This window comes from Colletotrichum lupini, chromosome 4 (assembly GCF_023278565.1).
Source record: "Colletotrichum lupini chromosome 4, complete sequence".
NCBI lineage: Eukaryota > Fungi > Ascomycota > Sordariomycetes > Glomerellales > Glomerellaceae > Colletotrichum > Colletotrichum lupini.
In genome coordinates this window covers 5,803,569-5,827,545 of record NC_064677.1, presented here as the reverse complement: position 1 = coordinate 5,827,545, position 23,977 = coordinate 5,803,569, and the positions used below count along the sequence as shown (strand labels likewise).

At 52.8% G+C, this 23,977-nt stretch overlaps 8 protein-coding genes across 8 annotated transcripts; 4 read left to right on the top strand and 4 right to left on the bottom strand.

Moving 5' to 3' along the window:
* Window positions 1-1,379: 1,379 nt before the first annotated feature.
* On the bottom strand, window positions 1,380-3,105 carry CLUP02_08832 (uncharacterized protein; the record flags this gene model as incomplete). The annotated part of the gene is made up of 12 exons (XM_049287813.1): window positions 1,380-1,481; window positions 1,565-1,631; window positions 1,772-1,821; window positions 1,893-1,949; window positions 2,095-2,174; window positions 2,324-2,349; window positions 2,389-2,445; window positions 2,588-2,633; window positions 2,718-2,772; window positions 2,829-2,834; window positions 2,891-2,983; window positions 3,046-3,105. The coding sequence occupies 12 exons, from the start codon at window positions 3,103-3,105 to the stop codon at window positions 1,380-1,382; spliced, it is 699 nt and encodes a 232-aa protein (XP_049144956.1).
* Window positions 3,106-4,888: 1,783 nt separating this feature from the next.
* On the bottom strand, window positions 4,889-7,628 carry CLUP02_08831 (uncharacterized protein; the record flags this gene model as incomplete). The annotated part of the gene is made up of 15 exons (XM_049287812.1): window positions 4,889-4,994; window positions 5,090-5,481; window positions 5,567-5,633; window positions 5,744-5,896; window positions 5,959-6,024; window positions 6,096-6,219; window positions 6,251-6,392; window positions 6,439-6,492; window positions 6,540-6,672; window positions 6,731-6,810; window positions 6,891-6,981; window positions 7,023-7,200; window positions 7,254-7,280; window positions 7,337-7,504; window positions 7,574-7,628. The coding sequence occupies 15 exons, from the start codon at window positions 7,626-7,628 to the stop codon at window positions 4,889-4,891; spliced, it is 1,836 nt and encodes a 611-aa protein (XP_049144955.1).
* A 38-nt stretch (window positions 7,629-7,666) lies between these two features.
* Window positions 7,667-9,479, top strand: CLUP02_08830 (uncharacterized protein; the record flags this gene model as incomplete). The annotated part of the gene is made up of 11 exons (XM_049287811.1): window positions 7,667-7,761; window positions 7,914-8,001; window positions 8,077-8,120; window positions 8,174-8,315; window positions 8,390-8,405; window positions 8,469-8,530; window positions 8,604-8,612; window positions 8,655-8,806; window positions 8,943-8,963; window positions 9,023-9,298; window positions 9,359-9,479. The coding sequence occupies 11 exons, from the start codon at window positions 7,667-7,669 to the stop codon at window positions 9,477-9,479; spliced, it is 1,026 nt and encodes a 341-aa protein (XP_049144954.1).
* A 766-nt stretch (window positions 9,480-10,245) lies between these two features.
* CLUP02_08829 (uncharacterized protein) lies at window positions 10,246-11,907 on the top strand (the record flags this gene model as incomplete). Its single annotated transcript, XM_049287810.1, has 7 exons — window positions 10,246-10,595; window positions 10,640-10,750; window positions 10,808-10,904; window positions 10,943-11,231; window positions 11,299-11,367; window positions 11,412-11,497; window positions 11,557-11,907. The coding sequence occupies 7 exons, from the start codon at window positions 10,246-10,248 to the stop codon at window positions 11,905-11,907; spliced, it is 1,353 nt and encodes a 450-aa protein (XP_049144953.1).
* Window positions 11,908-11,958: 51 nt separating this feature from the next.
* CLUP02_08828 (uncharacterized protein) lies at window positions 11,959-12,351 on the top strand (the record flags this gene model as incomplete). The annotated part of the gene is made up of 3 exons (XM_049287809.1): window positions 11,959-12,064; window positions 12,128-12,248; window positions 12,306-12,351. The coding sequence occupies 3 exons, from the start codon at window positions 11,959-11,961 to the stop codon at window positions 12,349-12,351; spliced, it is 273 nt and encodes a 90-aa protein (XP_049144952.1).
* A 131-nt stretch (window positions 12,352-12,482) lies between these two features.
* Window positions 12,483-12,902, bottom strand: CLUP02_08827 (uncharacterized protein; the record flags this gene model as incomplete). The annotated part of the gene is made up of 3 exons (XM_049287808.1): window positions 12,483-12,555; window positions 12,627-12,714; window positions 12,779-12,902. 3 exons carry the CDS (start codon window positions 12,900-12,902, stop codon window positions 12,483-12,485), a joined length of 285 nt encoding a protein of 94 aa, XP_049144951.1.
* Window positions 12,903-13,984: 1,082 nt separating this feature from the next.
* Window positions 13,985-15,132, bottom strand: CLUP02_08826 (uncharacterized protein; the record flags this gene model as incomplete). The annotated part of the gene is made up of 2 exons (XM_049287807.1): window positions 13,985-14,851; window positions 14,956-15,132. 2 exons carry the CDS (start codon window positions 15,130-15,132, stop codon window positions 13,985-13,987), a joined length of 1,044 nt encoding a protein of 347 aa, XP_049144950.1.
* A 4,745-nt stretch (window positions 15,133-19,877) lies between these two features.
* Window positions 19,878-23,248, top strand: CLUP02_08825 (uncharacterized protein; the record flags this gene model as incomplete). Its single annotated transcript, XM_049287806.1, has 12 exons — window positions 19,878-20,017; window positions 20,137-20,442; window positions 20,569-20,593; window positions 20,690-20,863; window positions 20,923-21,408; window positions 21,471-21,699; window positions 21,759-21,894; window positions 21,971-22,161; window positions 22,197-22,354; window positions 22,467-22,914; window positions 23,070-23,151; window positions 23,212-23,248. The coding sequence occupies 12 exons, from the start codon at window positions 19,878-19,880 to the stop codon at window positions 23,246-23,248; spliced, it is 2,412 nt and encodes an 803-aa protein (XP_049144949.1).
* Between the last annotated feature and the right edge of the window lie 729 nt (window positions 23,249-23,977).

The following is a 23,977-nucleotide window of genomic DNA, read 5'->3' as shown; positions in this document are numbered from 1 at the left end:
CAGCAAACAGAAGGCGTCCCATCCGGCGCGATGTGGTCAGGACAAACTGTGTCTGGGGTCGCCATGGTCGCAAACGATGAACCGCCCAAGTTCGAATCCCGCAAGCGCATACGTATACGTACACGATCGACAACCTACCCACCTGGACCTCCATTGGATATCGGCGGATTTTCCCGGCATGTGCACCAAGAGATGTAGCCCCCGTTCGATACCGGGGGGGTGAACTCTTTTGTTATTTGGGTTGGAATTTCATTTTTGTATCATTTTACTTTGACGTGTACAGATATGAGTGTTCTTTGGCTTCTTGGAGTCTGATGTTCCCTACCTACCTTACCCAATTTTCTCAACACGTCGATGTCTACTTTTCACTCGATGAGATCTATCTAAATGCCCATGATTTACAAGTATGCGACAGCAAGGGTATTTCTGACGATATCGGACATTCTTTTCGAATGAACTTGCGTACATCAATTGTTTCATGATTGGTTTGAGATCATACCTCGTGGAATGGTGAGAGGCTGCTTTTGCACCCGCCCAATGATGATCACCTGCAGAAAAAATAGGAGTTTCAGGCACAGATTTCACCAAGCCAGAAGACGATACATACGTATGCGATGTTTCTCTGCAGGAAAGCAGCACGTTTGTTGTCTTCCGAATCGCCCATAGGTCATGTAATTTCCAAGCTAGTGGAGCTGAGATCTACTACTCAAGGTCATTCAGACATCTGAGAAACATACACACCAGCCATCTTTCTCCCCTCCATCCATGCCCCTGACATTCCAACTCTATCGAGCCATTGTGGGCAGAGGGAGTCATTCATGTCATTGGCGACGGGCCTAGTGGGGAAGAGGTTGGTGGTGCCCTGACGGCAGGAGACGCACGGCAAACCAGTAAGATGCGAGTGGCAGTCGTGTAAGTTAAGTCGACTAGCTCAGCTTTGTTCAATACCAATCTTGATTCATTGTGACTCAAAGATCGTCAATAGCCCACCCAGTCTTTGCAACCTTCCGGCACCAACTGACGGTCATCGCGCTAGAGGGATGTTATGATGCTCCTTGACCTTGTCTAGTCGAGAAACAGTCACTGTAAATATCAAAACAAGAACAAGGTGTATCCGGCTAGTGAGAAGTTCGATCTAACTCGACCGCATTGCATGAAGACGGAAAGGTTGAAAAAAAAAAAACTCGTATCACCCAAGTAACATCATCGAGATGAACAAAACTCGATTCTCCACGGTCGACATGCGGTAGGGTAGGCCTTCGAGGTCGATGGATTATTCCGCGCACGCCGTGTATCGTTGTCGTCATATGAGGAAAGAAGTAGCCGCTTTGACTCAGGACTACTTGCGACCCAGCATCTTTAAAGGTCATGAATTGAAATCATGTCGTATCGCTCGTCGTCGCCCGGCTGTGGTTATCCAAGGTGCAGGATCCCCTAGTGAACTGTCGCGGACACCGCAACGGTGATACTCCGCTCCACACCTACACGTACACACACAACCTTCATATGATGATCTTACATATAGGAGGGTTCAATAAAATGTTTGATTTGATGAGGAGCGGACGGTGACGTAGTCTTTCACAAGCCTTTGAGGATCAGGCTGACGGTGGTTTACGCCCTGAACCTCACGCCTGTAATTCATTTATGGGACGCGCTAATCACCTGATAACCGCCTATACCTATATCCTCCTAGCTCTTTCAATCAAAACATCATGAAACATCATTACATTCTACGAGCCTGATCTCTCACTTGTGGTTCTAATACTGATACTCGGCGGGTAGGAGGTGGCAGAATCGTTGGTTGGAAGTGCGTCTCCGGTCCTGGGGAAACATACAGTCAGTTAGTCACGTAGTGGTCTCCAGTATAAGGACTGAGAAATACCATGACTTACATCGCTGGTCAGATACCAGAAGTCTACTTGGTGCACCGGACCTGGCGGCATCATCGACTAAAAGAAGGAAGTCTTGTTTCGTCTATGTGAGGCTCACTGGAATATTGACGGATACCTCCCGCTTGCCTCATGCCCATGCGTACGGATTCTTCTTCAAAAAGTTTGCTTTGCGAATGATATGAATTGGATTTGTTGAGCAAACGTTGTCATCGGGAGCGAGACTTGATTTGGAAGTCCCCACGAGTAGCTGAACAAGTGTCTCTAACCTACCAAGGCAGGCATCTTTCTGTTTCATCAAGACACCTTCAGTACTTTGAATACTCTGCGTTGGTATAAAACAGACAAAAAAAAACGAGACAGATCTCTCAAGTTTCAACATTGGTTTCCTACCAGCAAAGCCCAACGTCAGTCCATGCATCGAATGCGCTCACAAACAAAGATACCAGCCTGATCTGACCTGTTTCTGTGACACAGTCAAAGCCGTATAGGCACGTACAAGCTAACTTCGCGAGTCGCTGGTTCCATCAGAGCCTCAAGTCTCTCCAGAAAGGCGCTTCAGCTCTTGTCGACGGGAGAAAGACACGTCAGATCACAGATGCATGACATGTGACCATACCTAGGGGTACGAAATCATAATGTGCTTCTCGGCGAACGGACGCAGGCCTCACAGAACCTAATGCGATGATTGGCAATACCTCTCAGGGAATAGAGACTCGTTGCTCTGCTTGGGGTAACATGCTGCTGGTTTGACAGGTCCACATCGTTAGATGTAAAGAATGCACGGCATCAGAGCATGCATACATTGAACTGCGGCTAGGGACTTACTCGCAACTACAAACTTGGACAGTCGTTCATCCACATTTAGCAAAGGTGTTTCTTCCTATAAACACACTACAGAGAGGTACTAAGCAAAGCCATAGCTACGAAGCGGGAGACCACGCCCTAGAGACACAAGCACGCGAGTCGTCGCGAATGTAAGACAAGAGTCAACCAGGTACAAGCCTCGCGGCAGACCATAGCGAAAGGACGACGTACTCGACAATGAGATCCTTTGTGCGTTCAACTAGGTCTCGATTACGATAGTTGAGGAGCTAAAGTCGGCCCAAGCTTTCGACTGCACAGGTTATGAGTATCGGAAACACGTCTAGCATACCACCACAATAGCTCCTTCAGCAAAGTGTGAGAGGCCTGACCGCATATTCCTCGAGTTCATACCACATGATCTTTGTAAGCTAAAGGTCTATAGGAGACGTTTAAGCATGTCTGGGCGTGTAAGTCAATCAACCAGCATGATGAGGATCAATAGTCGTAGTTAAGACCATCGACAGATGTCTGAACAAGTCAGCATAGCTACTAGAGAAATCCGAAGGTCTCGGTATGATTCTAGACCCGTCCACTCAGGTGATCCCTCTTCATCGCCTGGTTTCATCAACGCGACCGCCATCTCATCCCCCAAACGCCTTCTAAACATCGTCAACAAGAATACGTCAAGTCAACGAGCTCCGTAAACTCCCAACTTCCGTCACGTTTACCATCACCGTTTTCTAATGGCCAAGTCATGAACCAAGTAGAAGCCCCGGTCTAGTCCAGTCCCCCTAACCGGCCCGTCTAGCCTAAGCGTATCCACAGACACGCCAACAGAGAAATGCAGAGTCAAAGAAGAGGAACCAACTACTCTTACCACCCACCTGACAAGACTGACAGTGACGGTGACAACGACAGTGGTGCCACAGACCCGAGCCAGACAAAAACCTAATCCCAACCACCCGATGAACCGAACCAAGACTACGGAGTACGGAGTATAGCTAGCAGCTATCTCCAAAAACAAGCTCAAAGGACCCCATAAGAAAGACCACCCTGCCATTGAGGGGTAAAATGAGGGAAGGGGGGCAAGAGGCAAGGCAGATCGTCCTGGCTGGCTCTCTGGAAGCCCCGAAGGAGGGGGGTCCCCTTCCCTCCATTCCATCCTCGTAGGGCCCAGGAGCCTGTCACTGTCACCTCGCTTCACCGCCATCAAAGCAAACGACTGCACCATGGCATCAGATCATCAAACCATCAGATTATGATGAGGATGTAGATCGCAAGTACAGTGACAAGAACGTCTTCAAGGTGAGGGATATAGAGAGAGGGGGGAAGGGCGAAGGGGCAGAAAAATGACCAACGTTGTTGGTTTGGCATTTACCGAAACCGAGAACGGACACGGCCGCGCCGCACTCGCTGTTCCAGCCAGCCATTTGTATCATACCACCAACCGCACCTCGGTCAGGCTGAAAGGCCTCTTCAGCTCAAGACAAGCTAGAGCGTGCCCAAGAGTCTGTTCGGAAGCCTCGCAACAGCATCCGGGTCTAATCCACAAAAGGGGTTCAACGCCGTAAAGACCAAGAAAGCGAGCGATGCAGCACCCAACCTAGCCCTCACCGTCTCACTCTGAGAAACTCAGGGTCTTCGCCGGCATATGGGGTAAGTGGTGTGTGAGCGTAGACACAAGATGGTCCCCCGTATGGTAAGCCCGTAAGGGTTGTGTGGGGGAACGAGGGGGCGGTGTAATCCATTGCTCACTCACCTTGCCCATCACCACAGAAAAAGCTCACCATGCAAAAGAGTCGCCATCCCGCGCCAGGATACCAGTTCCACGCCCTCGGTTTTCATGGCGAGTTCCAGGCCCAAAAGAGTAATGACCCGGCATAACGGCACCTCTTACGCAGGCGACGGGAAAGAAGAGGGGATTACCCAAGAATTGCCCCGTGCTTTGTGGGTTCTTGACTTCATGGTCCTCCGAGAAGGGGATCCCGTTGATCCAACGGGCGTAGCCGCCGGAGCGGGATTCCAAAGGAAGAAGAGGGAACCGGTCAATCATCCCAACTTCTCCCCTTCGTTGTCAAGCTTTCCTCTGCCAGACCCCGAGTGCCAAATTAGACAGAGACCGTAAGGTACGACGAACTCGATCACGTCAGAAGACCGTAGCTCCATCGGGCTTTGCAGGGAGCCCCCGTGTGTTACTGTTGAGGGGAAAAATCCGTGGTAATCGTCCACATCGGCGACGGTGAGATGACAAATCCGCGTTCTGCAACGATTGCACCGGCGTCGATTAGTCGTCCATCGCTCGGACGAATGGTGTAGTCCACCTTATGCTTACCACGCAAGAATAAACCACCACTCGGCGACTTTTCCTTGAGATTCGGAATAACTTCACAGACTCCACGCCGCGCGTGAGACCTCCGCCAAACTTCCGCCCAGCGCCAATGTCACCAGCCCAAGCAACAATTCCACCGCGATGGACCTTCCTGCGCGTCGTCCTACCCTCTTTGCCTTGGTACGGTGCTACCTTGATGATTAAGTGACCCTTTGGCTTTCGGATATACGCCCGAAACCGAAGCTCCGCGAGAAAAGCGGAGTAGAATCCAAACCCTACTGTCCGCACCCCGGACCCCGGCCAAGCCCGCGGGCCGGGGATAGGACAAGATGAAGGCCGTGAAGCCATGTAAGCGGCCAAAGACCCATTCCCTGCCGTGGTCCATGTGAATAAACCACATCCAAACGCAAATGAACGCTTGCCAAAAAGCCTCGCGCTTGGTACCAGCATATATCCCTGTGAACGACGTCGCATCCCCAATCGCTGCCGCTTAACCTTATTTCTTCCACCCCGTCACCCCTTTTTTTGACGCGCGCTGTACCATGGAGACGGAGACGGCGGTGCGCCGACTATTTCGTTGTGACCGGGGTGGCCAATTTTTCGCACTTCTGTTTTGCCGTGCCAAGAAAGGATGAACCGCGACTCGCGCGCGCCGAATCCCCAACATCGTGAATAGACTTTTCTAAACGTACTGAACTCCTTTTCGAGTCCCAGTCACCGCTCCCGCCCGCCCGCCCACTTCCCTTTACGGAGGCAGGTCCGATTCTCGATCTTCAATGCTAGATAGGCGGACTGTAGGCGTAGCCCCCAACTTCGTCTGAATTTTAGGTTTCCTCTCTTGAAAGGTGAGATTGTCGACATATTGAAAGGCCTGTATTCGAGTCAATAAGCTTTCTCAGAGTTTGGCATAGGGTGAACCAGTAATTAGCCCACTTCCCCTCCAGATCCAGCGATGTTCCGCGTTGGTAGAAGATAATATTTGACTCTAGGAAGTCGTTGCTCACTCCAAGTCATTGTGGCTAGGCCATGGCCTCCCCACTGTGATCAATCTCCAACCTCGTGACACGCACGACACAAGCTGCGGGCGTTGACGAGCGCCATCACCTGCGTAGATTGGGATGTCAAACAGCCTATGAGACTGAGGTTGAAGAGACGATGCCGCCATCAAGCCGGTATTCTTATCAAACTTGTGGCCTTGTGTTCAGGAGGCATATCTGCTGCTGACGTGGGATTGAACGAGCCCCAATCTCTGTTTGGCTTATTCCTCTGGTCAAGATGGAGAGTTTTGTGGCCGGTGACTGGACGGCAGCACGGATACCATAGGTTGAGTAATCGCGTCTTCCGTCCGGCGGGTAATCTCTGTACACCTGTTATTGAAACTTGGGCAGAAGATCTGCATTAGCCTCATTTCACTGCCTGCTGCTGGTAAGCTGACAGGCTTCGCGATTCAACCGGCGCCCCTCCACCCTGTCCATCAACAGCGAACGTTATTTTTGGGCAAATTGCAACTCTACAAAGGTGATTAAGGTGCTGATGACGAGAAGTAATCGTTGCTTAGCGTGACCCAAACGACTGGCATTGAGTTTGCCAACGCGACGTCGGGCCTTTTGGAGTCTCTGTGACCACGGCCTTGCAAGTGTGCGGAGACTTTGTCTGTTAGCACGCCACGGGTCTGCCAATGACTGATCACTGAGGGCAGTGACACATCGCGATGCCGATCTCCCAGTATCCAGCGTAGGATTGTTCGATGCCAATCCAAAAGCAGGCAATTGCAAGCATCCAATACTGCAATTCGAGAAATTGTCGTGTCTTATGAGATGGTGAGTGGGCAGAACTTTTGGCCTTAAAACGCCACCTGACTCAACTTCCATGCGAGACGGGGAACATTCTCGTCTGTCAGACCGACTGTGGCGCCTCGGATTTGGCAATATCAGGCAATATTTGGAATGAAAGCCCCTGTTACAATGACAGTTATTAGATAACCACCGGTGACACACTTATTGAGACTGGGTTTACCTCTAAATGGGATACATTTGTCGGCAGCGTCTTGCGTGTATAGGCCGCCTGGAGCCCGATATTGCGATAATCGCAACGTCCGCGTTAAGGTTTCCGTGGGTTTTGATATGAGGACGGCAGGGCCGTAAAGTTTTCCGCAGTCCAGAGCATTGCGCGATGCTTTTTGTGGCCGTCATCTGATTATCAGGTGAAGGGGGATTCAAAGATGAAACCGATTGGTGGTCCTTTGAGGAAGGCACCTTTCAGATGTTAGTTCGTCGACATCGTTCCGCTACCGCGCTTGGCGTAGTGACACCGTCTAACAGAGCCCATCGCGCTAAGCCTTGGGGAGATCCACGACGGGGGTTTCTTCCATGGCGGACAGGTGCCATTCTGGGGAGTAACATGAAGAGACTTGAGGAGACTTGGGTAAAGTCACTCGAAGTCGACTCAGGTATCAACATATCTTGTTCAATCCAGATTGCTGCGCCAACAACATTGGCATAGGCCTAGACCACCCCCAAGGCCGCAAAAGCGGTGCAATTTCACAGACCCCCTCCAGGTACGAATACAAGGCTTAGGGCGGGGTTCAGAGGTTGGCATGACATGGTGGTCGTGGTGTGGTTTGACAGGGAAAAGCATAACGATGTCTGCTCTCAGCGTTATGGTGAATGACGAGATGCCAATACGGCGTGTGCAGAGCGCCAAGAGAGACACGGCCACCCGATTTGGGGGCAAATGGTCGGCCAAGACGTTAAAATGGAGTTGGCGAGGAGCTCTTGATTCGACAATAGCTAATCAAGGTTAAAACATGCTCGCCCAGCTAGTAGGTATTGCTTGGGGCTGGTTTTCTGGGGGTGCCAACCGGAGTACCTAGAGCCACATTGTGATAGCCTGCAATCTACAAGCAGTGAACTCGTGCCTTGGCTGGCAGAAGTGCCCCTCGACAAGTTTCGTAAACTTCGCATCGTGCAATGGTTGGTGAGAACGGCTGCTCGGCATGGCTTTGCTGATAGCCTGAGATTGACAGCGATGGCATCGGTCGCAGATTCGTAGAAAGACCACGGTCAGTCGCACCACGAGAGCGAAAACGAGGACAGGTGAGGTCTATGCGAGGAATGCGAGATAGGTGAGGCGTTCCCAAGTTTCCTAGAGCAGAACAGGCATGGGCAGATACGCCAATACGCGTGTTGAGTTGCGGGGAAGCGGATAGGGCCACAGCTCAGCCACTTTTCAGCCAACTGAACCTAATTGCCCAGGGCAGGGCCTTGGCGCCTAAAGAGAGGAGAGCAAAAGTACGAAGTACGACGTATGCAGGCAATCTTGGTCGAAGAAGCCGTAGGAAAAGGGCCGTGAACGTGGTTGGCAGGAGTCAGTTGTTGGAGGTGAGTGCAGTACATAGTAGCTACTCTGGATGAATACTCCTTACAGCAAATGGTGGGAAAAAGAGACGTACCTTGAAAGTCGTTCTGAAGTGGACCTGTCCGGGCCAATCATGGACCTTTGCTGCGTTCTGTGCATTTCAAGCTCCCATACTCCGTACTCCGTAGTCCAAACCCGTCTCTCTGGATGCAACTCCGTAGTTCCCATGCGTGAGTACTGCCTGTGGTCTACTGTGTACCTGCCAACATCAGGTATATGCGCTGGACGGTTTCGGAAAGTACGAGGCGTGCAGGATGGCTCTCTGCTCCTCCAACCTCCGGATACTAATGCGGGAATACGCGCACACTCTTACGGTGTACACTACCACCATGGGTCAAGAGCGAGCCAGCTGTTCCAGGGTCCTGTGTCCCTTTGCGGGCGAAACCAGCAGCTGAACCCCGGGAGGATCGACGGAGGAATATGAGCTTACGACCATGAGTAGGAGCGAAGGTAGGGAGAGGGAAAGGACCAAAGCACCTCCTCCATGATCCCACCTGCAGGCAGGCTGCAGAGTACATACTGTACTCAGTATCCGTACGGAATAGTACGTACAGACTGCACCCAACGCAACCTCGCGCAGTCCTTCCTTGCTAAGCTCCTCGGACCCGAGGAACATCCGCCCCTGCGAAGTCAACCTACCATCAACCCTCCATCACAACTTCAGAACTTCATCAGCCCATCGGATCGCCTACCTATCAACATCAACACACGAGACTCCGCCAGGCAGCGACTACACTACTGCGTGCACTACGGCAACGCATGCACACGACGCCGGAATTGACGTGGAGACAAGATGCGAAATGCCAAATGCGAAATGTGGCCCTGACAGATCCTTGATTCCTTGGTCAATGTACGCGTGAAGAAAACCATCCGGGAGAACACAGTTCACGTGCACTCCCGCAACCACCCGCCACAGCCCCTTTACCATTTGGACCTTACGAGTTCATTCCTACGGGGATACGGAGTACACCATAGTGACCATACGGTATTACGGATACCTTGACGGATGCTACACCATCGTCAATGGCTGCCATTGAGTCTCGACCGATTGATGGTTGGTACTCCCTACTCACTGGGCGCTCGCAGATGCCAACCTATTCAAAGGCGTGTCCTGAGTCTTGGCTCCTCGCCGGACGGAATTTGATGCCAAGCTGCTATTAGACAAGGACCCTAGAGGACACCGACTCTCTGGCACTCGGCCGTCGTCACGCACCGGCGCTCCGAGCCCGCGGACTGCGTTTCCAAGAATACCAAGCAAGCCAAGACAAGCGCCAATCAAACGCATATCCATTTTGCATTCTCCAAACAAGCGCGCCTTATTCCAAAATACCAATGGACTGGGCGCAGAAATTTTCACCTTGTTTCTGCCCCCAAATCTGCCCAATATCATATTCTTAACCTCGAACCCTAAAAGCCCACCCCCAACTAGACGGGTCCAAACCGATGGGTATTGCGCAAATTGAAAGCCCGCGGCCCTCCACACCCCGGCCGCTCCATGGCGGCGCTGACGGCGATGGAGATACGGCGTATATGTGCATTAGGGCCCGATGGACCCCCAGCTCGGCACCGCGAGCTGCCGAGGCTTGCACAAAAGCCGCGTTCATTTCATAATTTCAACTACAAGCGGCCGATCCTTTACGATCACCTGCCTAAAATACGGGACCCCTTGTCAGGGTACCACCAACCACGTTGACGGTTGGTCATCAACAGCCCGTACGAAGTACTCATTTCTCTCCGATCCCGACAATGTGGACAGAGTGGGACGGGGCGAGATAGTGTTGCAGTCCGACTGGCTGCTTGCGTATGGAGCAAAGAGAAGAACAAGTCGAGAAGGACAGAATAGGAGGGAACAATCTCACTGGAACAGCCAACATCCCCCCATCACTGCGTTTCGGCTGTCTTCTGACAGCGGAGCTTACCCACTGCCTGGAGTCCTGGACTCAGCCAGGCAATGGATACCCTCGTCCCGTACGAACCATCAAGACACTTTCATTCTGCACGACAATAGAATTGCCAGAGACTGAGGGGAGAAAAGTCTGGAGGAGGAAACCCGAATGCGAGAAATCCGAAATCTGCGGCCGAGAGGCTTCTGGTCCTCACTTTGGACCGATCCGTACGGAAACACCTCCTGCTTTCTACTCTCCTCGGTGCAGGTGAGAGGAGATTTACAACGTGTCCCACCCAAGGCCTGGCCCAGGGCCTCAGCCATTGTACAAGCTTCCCATGTTGGGCAGTCTACTTTGACGGCAGCCGATCATGTCCACCACAGAAAGTCAACAGAAACTTTCGTACAGGCTGACTTCCTGTCGTCCTGGACAGAGAGAGGCCTGGCCCATTCGAAAGCCAAAGCGGCCCGCTGACAAAGCGCCTTGAACTCCAAAGGCCAAAGCAACGCTCAAACTAGCAACCAGGGGTTCCCCAGCATCGTCAACCCAACTCTGACAATCCGCCCAGCCCAACACGTGAACTCACAAGGTGTCATTGCCAACACCTGCCCGAGTCCTTTCAGACATTGTCATCGGCCATGTTTGATGTCCGTGGACAGCAAAATGACCCCCGGGCTTATCTGGGGCAGAAGAGAGAAGCAAAACAAAAGTCCACCTCACTCAATCTTCGGACCCGAACAAAGACGATGGAACTAGTTCTTCATAAAAAAAAAATCGACTCATCATGGGTTATCCACTGTCGGACCGCGGGGTTTACAACTTCCCGTCCCGCCCTCCGTCACAAACGCCGGGATCATAATTCGATTTCCAACCACTTAGCGACCCCCTTCTCTGTCGCGCAAAGTGCCATACTCCGTAATCAATCACCAAGTACGGAGTATACTATCCGTATGTGATGCGCAATAGACAGCAACGCTGTTTAACGGTCAACCTGAATCACCCCTCGACCCGCGCCATAGCCCGCCTGATATTCCCAAACGTAGCATTATCGCATGAACAGCGCCCTGAGCTTCCCGCGTTTAGTGGAACATGCACTGTGGGTCGCCGCGGCGTGGACTCTCGGGATCGAAGCATATCGTAGGGCGGACACATTCAGATGGTTTTCCGTCGTGTGTTTTGGAAAAGTTTTTTTTATTTTTCACTCGTCTCTGCTTTTTTCTCGTGGGAGCAACCCTGCTTCATCCTCATCCTACCTGCACCAGTAAGCCTTTACCCGCCAGAGTTGGTTCCTCGTCTATACTACAATCTGGGGGTGTGCGGTTTGTGCGTTGGGTGCGTCTTTGCGCAGACCGTTGGCTTTTGCGCCCTGCCACTTGCCAGCCCGCCGCCGCAGATGCAGAACCATCGAAACCACACACCCTCCCCCTGTCACCCCTTGATCGACCAACAAGGATCACGGATGCTCCAGTGGGACCTTTGTCCAGAACCAGAATTGACCAAGACTCTACCAAGTGGCTTAGAGATGAGGGGCGTGACGACGCCTGACCGACTGCTCGCCCGCCTTCTCGGCGGACTTTGAAGATTCGTTTGGTCCGCACCGATTCGAACCTGTTGATCGTTGCGTGTGGTGATGCGATATACGACCAGCAAGCGGCTCATTTCACATGGCAGTAAACCAAAAAAGGAGGCCGGTAGTCTACGTTTGGCAACATGGGAGCTTTGTCTAGTCATGCCATGTTGCACCATCGCTGTCATTTCGGCCCCCAAATCTCATGAGAGATGCTGGCACGGCTGCTGAGCTGTACGGTCGATCAAGTCACCAAGTGGGGGCCACCAGAAGCTTGAAGAAAGTATCATGTCGCGTTGGGAATTTGGCAGGCCGCAATCGTGTCAGGAGCTGGTTGTGAAGGTCGCCGATGGGTACGGTGAGGCCATCTTCATCTCCCAATGACTACTACCTGATGCGACACTGACTAGAACAGCGCAGCAGGCTTCTGACAGTTGTCTCCCTGCGGAATTTTAGGCCCTGCAACTGTCTCATTGATGTTCGTCCGTCCCCTTCGGCGGCGGCGAGAAACGACCTTTTACCTTAGTCCGCCGCCGACCTTCCCCCCCTGGAGAGAATTATATGTCGTGACGTGGAGACCCCGTGGCTCATCCCCTTGGCAACTCTGAGCGTCGCATTCGCTCCAAACCCTCCGGGGCGTCGGTCGCAGCGTCGGTAACCCTGAGAGCAACAAAATTGGCATGCTCGCAGGGCAAATTGGGGGGGGGGGGGGGGGCGGGCGCTGGCTTGACCGACGGAGCTGGCTCCTGGTAAGCAACAAAAACCCAAGATGCTCTTTTAAGATTCTTCTCTGGGCTGCGCTGCGGGCATACCTAGAGACTAGAGAGAGTGTGCAAGCCGAGCGGGCACAGGGCAGGCAAGGCCGCAGGGTGCCCGCTGATACGGTAGCGTAGCATGCCGTCGCCGATTCCAATGGCCGGCCTACTGCGTACATTAGAGAGGGTAATTTTTTGGTAGCAGTTCGTTCCATATCCGGGGATCAGGTCAGGGTAGTGTAGTGCCAGCATAGTAGAGTGTGAGACAAGAGACAAGTAGACTTTTTCAGAGTTTCTTGTCACCGTCTTTTTTTTTTTTTTTTTTTTTTTTTTTTTTTGCAGCGTCATGCCCTCCCATAGTTCTACACGCGTGAAGTCAAAACCTGGGAGGTTACAGCAAGGGGAGGAGGAGGAGCCAGTCGGCAAACTAGCTAGCTGCAAAAAATAAAATAAAAAAAATTAAAAAAAATTACAATGATTTATGACGAGGTTACAGAGTTACTTGGTTTTGGGCATTCGCCGACCTGAGCTCGAAGAAAGCTCACGGACTCTTGTTTGTCTCACAATCCGAATTAGGAAGAGATTGCACGATCGAAGAACGGCCACAACAGAAAAAACTTCATTGGTTGAGAAACTTGGCAAGAGGGTAGAAGGGGGGGGGGGGGGGAAAGAGTTCTGTTGACTCGAAGAGTGGTGCTATTGTGAGTATATCTGTTTTTGTTTTTTTTACATTGGGGGATGGAAGAGGTACTTTGACCTCTCGCCCCCCCCCCCCCCCCCCCCCACGGTTCAGCTTTATGCAAGCTTGTCCTCGTCCCAACTCTCTGAAAGGAGGGGTGGTCGGTACGATAAACCTTTTCTCTAAAGCTCATCCCAGAGGAAATCACACAAGCCAAAGAAATAGAGTAGACACGAGTTCAGAAAAAAGTTGATACAATGGTTTCGATTTTTGGTGTCGTTGCAACGTGAAAAATCGTTCGCCTCAATGCTAATAAATCCTTCTTCCTAAAGGCCGTTTCCCGCTCACTGTTGCCCCCCAAATACCTTGAACGGTGGCGATTAACCTCATCCGAGTTTGACCAAACAAAACATAAAATCAAACCACCAAAAAAAAAAACCGTCAAACGCCTTTTTCTCTCTCTCGCGAGATGTGGGGAGGGTCCTTTCCCAGAAAAAGCAACGCCTTCGCGGTGTATCATTGAATAGCCCATAAATTCGCAAAATCCCACGACCCCAATGTCTTCTGTGCGCCTGATGGCCGTGGCCCGACCGAAAGCCCCAACTCTATAACTCATAATCCGTACTCGAAATGCTCAGTGACTGGAATGTTGGGGTTACAGTCGCATTGGCTCGCCGTCATAGCCCCCGTAGATCATCGGGTCGCCCATTCCCATCATCACTTCCGGATTCGGACAGTTAAGAACGTGAGGCTTGATGGTGCCGAATTCTGACTCGATCAGGCCTTGGTTAAGCATGTCCATGTTGGTGAGAGCGCCGGGATGTTGGAAGAATTGCTGAGCGAGATCCATTGAAGAGGGTGCTGATTGTCTGGGCATATTCCATTGTTGGTAAGCGTTCATGGGCGGGGACTGATTTTGCTGAAACATGGCGGCGGTGGGATCGATGGGCGAGGCAACCGAGTCTACGTCGAACTCAGTGTATCCGGTAGAGAAGCTTTGCGGAGACATGGTCATGGGGTTGTTGTGGCCGCCAAAGACAGCTTTGCGGTAGTCGGCCTCGAATTCCGAGTGATCAATGTCGGAAGAGCTTGCGCGGTCTGAACGCTCGCAACTTGAGTTAGAATCGACCTCGACCTTCATGGCCTTCTCAACATCGCGTTCCTTTTGCTGTTCCTCCAGTTGGCGCGCCAACTCAGCCAAGCCCGCCTCGTCCTCAGGGAACACCGAGTGAACTGGCAAGTCGATATCGCTGTTCGGGCGGATGCATCCAAGCTTCTGGGCAATGTTGTGGATGACAGGCTGTCCTCTATCGTTGAGCTCGGGTTCACCAAGGTCCCATTGTTGTTGGTTCCTAACCATGGAGTACAACTTATGGACGGTGGCAATGAGGGCGAATTGGGTGTGCTCGAGAACTTCGGCGTAGCCTCTGGGCAGCTGCTTGTATTCCGTCTTCTTGCGAACGCCGGCGGTGCAAACGAGACCATCGTCCTTACACCTTTTGCAGGGGAATTCTCCGTCGCACTAAGTGGAATCCAAGTCAGGATGGGAGTGACCATGAGGTTGGGTGTGGTGGTGCTGCTTACCTTGGTCTTCTTCATACGACACCTTTCGCAAGCCTTCCATACCCTCTTGTGACGTCCATCGGCAGACATAGCTTGAGGGCTATGATCGTGATGTTGTGTCGCGTTGTGAGGGCTGGCGCGCTTGGCAGTATGGCGGTTGGGCTTGATAGACTTGGAGCTGGAGGAGCTCTTTCTGGGTTTTTGGTCCTCCAAGGGAGGTGTGGGTAGGCCGCTTCCCATTGTGGTGGTGAATGATTACTAGTTAATGGGGTAGTATGTAGTAGTTGTTGTAGTAGTAGTAGTAGGAAGGAAGGATAAGGTGTGGCGATGTGTGGAAGAGGAAGATATTGTTGATGTAGACCGAGGGGCAAAGTGCGTATAAGTCTGTGGGTGAGGGAGGTGAGAGGCGTGTAAGTGAACTATATAGGATAGCGAGAACGAAGTCGACCCAGTCAAAGGAAGAATAAACCAAAAAGGTAAAAGAGTCGGGATGACACAGCCAAGAGTCCGCGGCGCTAGGGTCAAGAGGGCGGGACAGTAAGCACGGCAAGGTACTGGGATGGAGGGCGTAGACAAATTATTAATGTCGAGCAACAACGGGGAGACGACGGGGAGTAGACGGGGTGCGTCTAATGTGCGCGCGCGAGATTATGTGATGCACAGGGAAAAGGCCTCGGAAGCTTTTGGGGTTGATAGAGTTCGGTCGCTCGCAATGCTAAGGAGGGCAGAGCAAGCAAGCAGTGGAGGTTGAGGAGAGAGAGGAGAGGAGAGGACAGGCAGGGGGGGGTGGGTGTGTGCGTTGCGGGTGCTTGGTGCTGATGCTGGTTGCTTTGGTGCGGTACTTTGCCCCGTACCTTTTACGATGCAAGTACGGCGGTACGACGGGTACAGTGGAGGGCAGACAGGGCAGACTAGGGGAGTTCTGTCGGGGAGAGTCTGCTGCTGGAGGAGCTGGAACTGGAGCTGGAGCTGGAGCGAGTGCGGATGCGGTGCGTTAGGTATTCGTAGGACCAGGTAGGTACCTTACGAATAGGTAGGCGGTGGTGTAGGCGTGGGCGCGGGTGTGGGTTCGCTGGCCTGGTCTGCTGCGGGTGGCATTAACGGTCGGCGACGTCTTTATGTCCGAGTGCGCGGGCGGGCCCAGTAGTTATGAAAATGAGACGGCCTCAAGAAGGATCCTGGTTCCGTTTTGTGCTCAATTTGGAGAGTGTGTGTGGTCAACTGGCGACCGTCGTGTATCAAAAGTACGTCCGGTACGTAGCCAAGTTGTGGGATGTAGCTGGTAGTAGCAGCGCGCTAGCAGCCTTTTTTCTTTCTGGTCCCAAGAGCTAGCCGCGAGAAGGTAAAGTCCGCTGCGGAGTTCAGAGAACTGGACGGCGAGGATAGGGATAGGGATAGGGATTGGGATTTGATTTGCAAGCCGGTCGCTGCTTGTGTAAAGTACGGCTTATTTGTTGCTGCTTCCCGCTGTTGATACGGCGGATTGCTGACTGCAGAATGGCGGACGTGTCTCGAGCGGATCTTGTTTGCCGACCCTGTTGTGTGCTATGTGCTGATCCAGGGTCTTGGGGCCTTTCGTTCTTCTTGGTCTCCTTTTTCTCTTATTCGTCACCAAAGTCCTTAAATGCTTTTGCGGGCGGGTGGATGCGGGAGAGCATGTGTGGACGTGGTGGTGGATGGCTTGTCTTTCTAGGCTGCTTGTTGGTGTAACAAGATATGATTCTCTTCAATCTTGGTGTGTAAGATGAGACCTAGGGGTTCTTATTTCGACTAGAGGTAATGTTGTTGCCTTGGAGGTAATGAACAGTCTGGATCGATGGAATGTTTCCGGGCCGAGATGGTCTTTTTAAAAAAAGAATCCTTTACACCAGATCGCTGAAGCTGAAGGTATGCAGAGTAGGTATCGACGTCAGGTCGGCGGAGTTAGAACTGTGATGTTGATCAAGGTCCCCGATTCGAAACATGAATAGCTTCTGACTCCGGTGTAGGGGGATCCCACTCAGACGGAACAGCCGACCACATCTTATATCCAGCAAGCAGGGTCACCCACAACTCTGCCGGGATCAAGAGATGGGATCTTTCCAAGCAATGAGGCTTGATCATGAACGAAAGATGACATGATGCTGCGAGTATGTTGACATGGGCCTAGTCTGGACCATTTGCCTCGGGGAACACTCGACAAATCGTGAACGGAACGCTACTTGGTAGGAACCAAGCCGAGTGTACGCCTCATGAAAGCGGGTTGCGCGACGACAAGGCCCGCAATGTTGCTGTCAACCTTCAAGGGGTAGGTAAGGCAGGTTGAGCGGGTCCGCTCCTGTGACTGTGACTGATCGGTACCTCCAGAGACTTCGGGAGTGGAGGTTCACAAGTCCCCGAACCTGAGTAAGCTCTGCATGGGTGATGGGCCCAAGGAATGGAACGAGATGGTCGACGAAGACACGCGAGAGACACACGCCCAGGCAGACAAATCGCTCCGAGACTGACAGAAAAAAAACCACCCGATCTGTTCTGTGTCTCTCTTTCGAGTGTGCTCATGTCTTACTTGCTCTCTGTTTGCAAACCCCACTCGTCCGTTCGGGACGGTGAAGCCATGTTGACCCCAACGTCTCTTCTCTCTCTCTCTCTGACTTCGTAACCGTAGATTCGATCTGGCCGTTTTTGGTGTGAACATGTAGCTGTGTATCTTCCGTTGCGCCGCACCATGCCAACATCGCTGAGCCGCGGACGCCTTCGAGCACGACACCTGGCCAAGGTTCAATACAGTGAGTCCGATGACCAACACCGGGTTGTTCATAATCCTAAATTTTCTCGATTTGTGCATGCGGCGGAATCTGACGGGGCCGCTGACGGGGCGATCAGGGTAAACTGCAACCCCGTATGCCCAGACTCCGGCCTGTTGACGAGGCCGGCGCCGAGGGCGGGGTCTTGACTTTTGCTGCGCGTTCATCATCGACGATACCGCGACTCTACTGCTCTAGATCAGTAGCTCGGAGCCGTCATACTGTACGATCCTCGAGAGGTTCTGGACTCGAATGGAGACAAGACGACAAGGCATGACTGAATTGATGACGCCAGAGACCGAGTCTGCCAACTGGCATTGCTATGCCTGGTTGGTCCCTGACTGGGAATGCCAATTTGGGCAAATCGACAGGGTGCCAGGGTCGATGAATCATGATGGACCATAACCATTGGGTTGGGCCAAAACCTGTCCAAATTTGTCGCATTGCCCAGATACCTACGCCTTACAGGTACTAACACGGTCTCAATGCTCTCCTGTTCTCCTATCCGGGGCCTAAATTGATCCAACGGCTCTCGTATGCCCGACGGGTAGTTGACGAGGTGCCGCCGGGAGAACTAACTCATCTTTGTGAGGTGCAAAAACGTCCCTTGCCGATAGGGCTCGACCGTGTCAGTTGAAGAGTCGAATGCCTGCAGGACAGGTTCGGAGAACAGACAGTGGCAGACGTTCGAGCTCCCATCCATGCAGGGACTTCCTCTTTGAGGCCAACGGTGCCGACAGCCTCGCGTGGGATGGTCGCCGCGGGCGGACTTTTGTGTCGTCCTAATTCATTCCATGGTGAAAAGATCCCATGCTGTCGGTGCGTGCCAAAGTCTGATATGCGCCAAGAACGGTAGCTACCAGTCGGCCGAGGTCGACGATGCTTCGGCGAGCTGCATAGAAGGCAGGTTGTACCTGACCGCGAACTCTGTGGGAGCTCACAGGCGGTGCAGCTTAAGGCAGGTTGTTCGAGGTCGACTGACGACAGGGAGAAGAGATACTTCAGGCCAAACTTCTGGCCAGCGCAGCACTCTATGCGGCGGGAGCGTGCAGTGGGATTGAGTCCACCATCAAACCCGTCTGATACCATGACACCGTCCGAGGGTGTAAAGAGTGTAAAGACGTCATGGCGTCTAGTTTCGAGCAGCAAACTCTAATGCAAAGTCAACGATTAAGAGCCGCGATGATGTTTCTCTGCCGACGAGGCCTCGGCCGCTGGCCACTCCCACGGCGGCAGGCGGAGCCAACGGTTCGTTGTTGATCGATCGTAAAGAAAAGGGTCGGGTAGGTGGACTGCTACAAAAGTCCGGCGGCGATGAGGAGAAAGTTGAGAGTTGGAACGGAGGGTGACAGCCTATTCGCCGATGGTGCGCGGAGAGATTGCGGAGCACGGACAAGATTCAAGGTAGCGAGGCCGCTCTGTGGCCCGCTCCTCCGCCGGTGGTAGGTAGGTTCACGGTCAACCGTTGACAAGCCGCCAAGACAGGTCTCGTGAGGCACAATGCCGTGAGAATGGACTCGAGAGTCGAGAGAGCTGTTGAGGTGTGCTCTGTACCGCACGGAGCAGAGGCTCGTAAGGCCAGCTCGAGGTGACCAAGGGTTGGTTTGAGCTTGAGCTGTAAGGCGTCGGCATGGGGTCAAGATTCATGCGAAGATGGTCGGCGATGGTAAGATACAATGGTGATGATAGACTTGTGGCGGATCAAGTTGCAATGCATCAGGCTGAACCAAAGTAGAGGCACGGGAGTGGTGGCGGTAGGCAGAGAGACTGCTATCCGAAGTGGTTGCCATGATCCATCCCTTCCATGTGGAATATGAGAACCAACAACTGTTGAAGGCAGCTGCCCCAAGTCCCAATAACCCTCACCCGCCACCGCCCATTCGAGTGAGCTATACCGTGGCTGCTTCCTTCTTGGGATCCTTGCTTCTGGGATCTTTGGGTTCTTTCTGATGTCTGAGAACGTGGGCGGTGGAGGGCTGACACCCACTTGCTTACTTCCCTGCGTCTTTGCTCCAGCTGCCATGTTGTCCCAGCCCTGGCCCGTGTGCCAAGGATCGAAGCTTCCATGTGTGAATAAGTAGTGTGTCCTTCTCAGTTGGTTTGGGAGTGTGGACGGAGTACAGAAACGCAGGACTTCGTTCTCATCTGGGGTAGCTGCATCGGTATCCGTACGAGTACGAGATGCTGTCTCGTCACCACCTCATGTGCGGTGTGGCTGCGCCCAAGCTGTCGGTCCCTTGCTCTTGTCAGGTTGGCCGTATCGGTTCCCGAAACGGTGCCCGGGCGGAGGAGGGCGAGAATAAGCAATGGAGATCATTTTTGCCCGGACCAAAAGCCCCCAGGTGCCTAGGGTAAACCGTCAGCTAGGGCAAAATTAGGCTACTTTGTCGTGGAGATGCAAAGCGGGAAACAACCGCGGGCGTGGATGAGCGGACTTCGGCCTCTGCTAATTTCCAGTTAGGCCGAGGCTCGACTCCACCAAAACTGGCTGCATGACGTGTGGTCGCATTGGAGCCTCATTGCTTGTCGGCGCGGCGTTGGAGCTGTCCCGCTACGCGATACCGACTTTGATTTGGTGTTGGTTCTCGACCTTTGTCGGTCTGAAGGATTTCCAATCAAGCCCCCTCAACGTATCGAGGCTTCCAAATCGATCTGGACAGGCAGCCTCGCGCCTTGAAAATGGCAGCCGGCAAACTAGACTACTATGCCACGATGACATGCACAATGCCTCCCCTTTGTGTCTAGAGGAAATTGGGATGCAAGCGACGTCATCTAAGCGCACGAAACTCTAGCTAAAGCTTTGAGCTATATGCATACTGGCGGAACGTTTCCAGTCCTTGGTCTCACCCCTCGGCCCGTATCTAGACCTACCTTGACAACGCACAAACTTGAGATATCGGACGGGTCGTGGATTCCAGGTGCTGAACGCCGGCTCCGAAGCTAAGGAACCATCATCATGCTAGGCAGCTTCCCTTCACATGGGGTCCCTCCTCTGGTGATTCCGCATCATCCAGGACAAGCTCGTGGGTACCGAACGACGTATGCAGCACCGCCATCTGAAAGCTGATACGCACCGGGGTTGCACGTCTTCCCGTCCCTGGTGGATTGTCGGGGCGCATGATCGCGCTGTCCACACTCAAAATCGACAAGTTGAGCGCTCCAACAACCGAGGCATGTGGGGTTCGCCAGTAGCAAAGTTTTCTGACCATATGTCCCTTTGGCTGCATACCTACGCAGGTGACAGTAGATTCCGGGGCCGGGAAGACTCGCAAGCGGGATTGCGGAATTGAATATTCACGGATGCCGATATGGTCTTGGCGCCCGGCAGCGGGTCCCGGAGCGGCGTCTTTTGGTGATACCCACGTTCCCGGAGGACCAATTCACAAAGGGCACCAAAGTTGAGGCCGCTGTGGTGTGGATATTCACGAACGGGAGCAAGTACTCTCAACAATGTCACATTACGGTTGACTCTTTGGGCGAACGGAAAGCTGGAGACATGATCGGAACAAGTGGCCCGACTGACTCTATGCGCGAGCCCGCTGCCTTGTTTGCATCGTCTTTTTCTTGGTCGACTCTGCATCCATGGGTCCTGAATCTCGATCTACAACGTTCCTCAATCGTTCTTCCTGGGTATGTTTGGAAGGCAGCTGAATGGCTGGTTGCGGAGCAGACTCGCCGACGCCCGGGCGATAGTCAAGAACGGTCTGACTGTCGAGTCACGCCACCGGCCCCTGTCTGCAAAATATTCGGGGGAGTGGACCTGACCCCCGTTGCTATCTCCGGATGGATTCTGAGATTTCCATGGGCATCTATGCAAAGACTTCCAAGAGACCTGTCACATTAGAACAGAAGTCACTTACTGTGGTACGAGTTGGCAACAAAATTGGTCTCTTTCAGGTGGGCCAATCCGCCAAGAATTGGAAGCGACAGTACGACAAGCAACACGCCCCAAACGATTCGCATGCAAGCACTGATATGGTTTCGTTTGCCTATGTATCCGTATCTTTCGCTCAGTCAGGCATTGGTCGATGCCCTATCGTGGACACATCTATGCCTGGCTAAGCTCCAAGCATCATCAACCAGGGCACGCATGGGCATCTGCCTCGGCCAAGTTAGGCTACAGCCTGTCAGTCAAACGCTGCAACGGTGGGAAGCAGATCTCGGATCTGCAACAATGGCTTGCCAAGCTTTTCCCCTCGTACCTGGCTAGATATCATGTGTCAGTCTGGTTTCCTATTCCGTCACATTATAAAACGATTTGCGGTTGGTTAACAGTCATCAGCAGTAAAAAGTAGGTGGCTGCCAAGGCAGCTCACATTCGCACGAGTCAAACATGTTGAATTTGCGATCACGAAGTGCGTTCAGACTCCACACGATATCGGATTCTGTTATCAGAACTTTCGAAAGCGCCGCCAGCGTTGGTTGGAGCAGGCAGTGCAGCAACCAACCTCCCATCCACAGAAATACCTCATCGCTACATTACCTCGTGAGTTACGAGAATGGTAATGTATCGCCGGGCAGGCCCAGAGATGAGCATGACAACCCTTATTCACTACGGTATGCTAGTCACCTTCCGCGGCTCAAGCGCACGGCGGTCTAGACAAGGTAACCGTCATCACCTACCCGAATGTCTTCCGACCAAAGTCCGCCCCACTCATGCCGTAAGGGACGCCCGTGGTGTGCGCGTTTTAGTCTTACTGTCGTGAGGATGCAAAATATTCGCAGTGGAGGCCATTGGTGAAATTTCTTGCGGTGGGGATGGGTAGGGCGGCTTGATTTGCAACCAAAAAGTCGTCGTACGATGAACCCCGATCAGTCATCCCGCCGTCACGGAGCAGTGGGGCCCCCACTGTGCATCCTGCCGATGCCCACGCCGGTCTTCTCCCGGCATCTGAAAGCGGCAGAGCGGCGACTGGCACCCGGGTTGGCGTCGCAGCGACCCCAGTCAAATGCGAGGCTGGCAACCGGAACCGTTGTTGTCGTGGCCGGTCTTGCGATCGAGATGCGTTCGGGAGTCGGTCGGCGGTGATGGCGCGACCTGCCAATTTCATCGGAAACGTCTCTGAAGAGAGCCTTTCTTCCCGTGCCGAAACCGGCGGACTCGGTGCGTTGAATTTGGCAAATGCTCCAACAAGTGGACTGAGAGATTCTACATCGCTGGGCGTTTCATTGCGCCCGACTTGTTCTCGAGAGCCATTCTCGCGAACCCTCGAACAGAACTTCAACTTTACTGAAGCCAGTACATTCGTCTAATGTATCCTTTCCTGAAGTGGTGCCCATAAGCGCTGCAAGTGTCAAGATTAACCTCTGCGTTTTACCACGAACGTGCGTGATGGCACGGATGATCATGGATGACCCCACAATGGAACGAACTCTACTCATTCTGTCCGCAAGCAAGTGTTTCCAAGCAGAACTTGTTCAACGTCCCCGATGGGTTGACAGCCTCGGGCTACCTACCAGCCTACCTAGTTTGGAGGTCCCCGCGGCTGCGCGCGACACTTTTGTCCGCGCACTCACACACAGACACGTTCAATAGCGTTCTGCAGGTTGGACCCTTGATATCATGCTGTTAAACTTAGGGGGAATCGTCGCCCCCTTTCTGTCAAGCATATCGAAACACGTAGTCTAGTATCGTGCGGAAACCAAATTCCGTGGACGAAAGGATACCCTGTGTTCACTTAAGACGGAGTTTCCACCAAGGAAAGCGGCCGCGTCAAATGATGTGCCCGCCCGTCTTCATGTCCGGGCGACCACTCCCGAGCGGAGGCCCGCGGGCGACCGGGTCGGCGATTACTGTTTTCTTTACGAGTCCGGGCACGTTGCTCCGGGTTAATGTGTTGTAGGAGATCATCCGCGGCGCCGGTGGGATAGAGAGGCACCAAAAAGTCTAAATCCTGCACATACCTACTTGGGACGGACCTCGGAATTGGGAGCTTTCTGCGTTTCAAATCGCCGAGGTTTACATATCTACAGGTATATACGACAAATGAGAGGAGAGAGAAGGGTATGTGAGAAGATAGGTGGCCAGAGCTTGCGCCTCTCTCTCCCTCTCTCTCTGTGTTGTCTCGTTTTGACTCCCTTGAAGCCTCGGCTTATGAAGGCCCAAGTCCCAGCTGAGAGATTGGGGAAAGAGAAAGGAGGGGGGAAGGGGGGGCATGAACTGGTCGGGTGTTCACTAAACAAACTGACAACTGTAATTTTGATCGGGGATTGAAGGTTCGTCGTAAGTGAGAGCAACTCTAAATGTTGATGGCTGGGGTGTACGAATGTTTATTTGGATCGTCATGGCCTTTTCAGTGCTT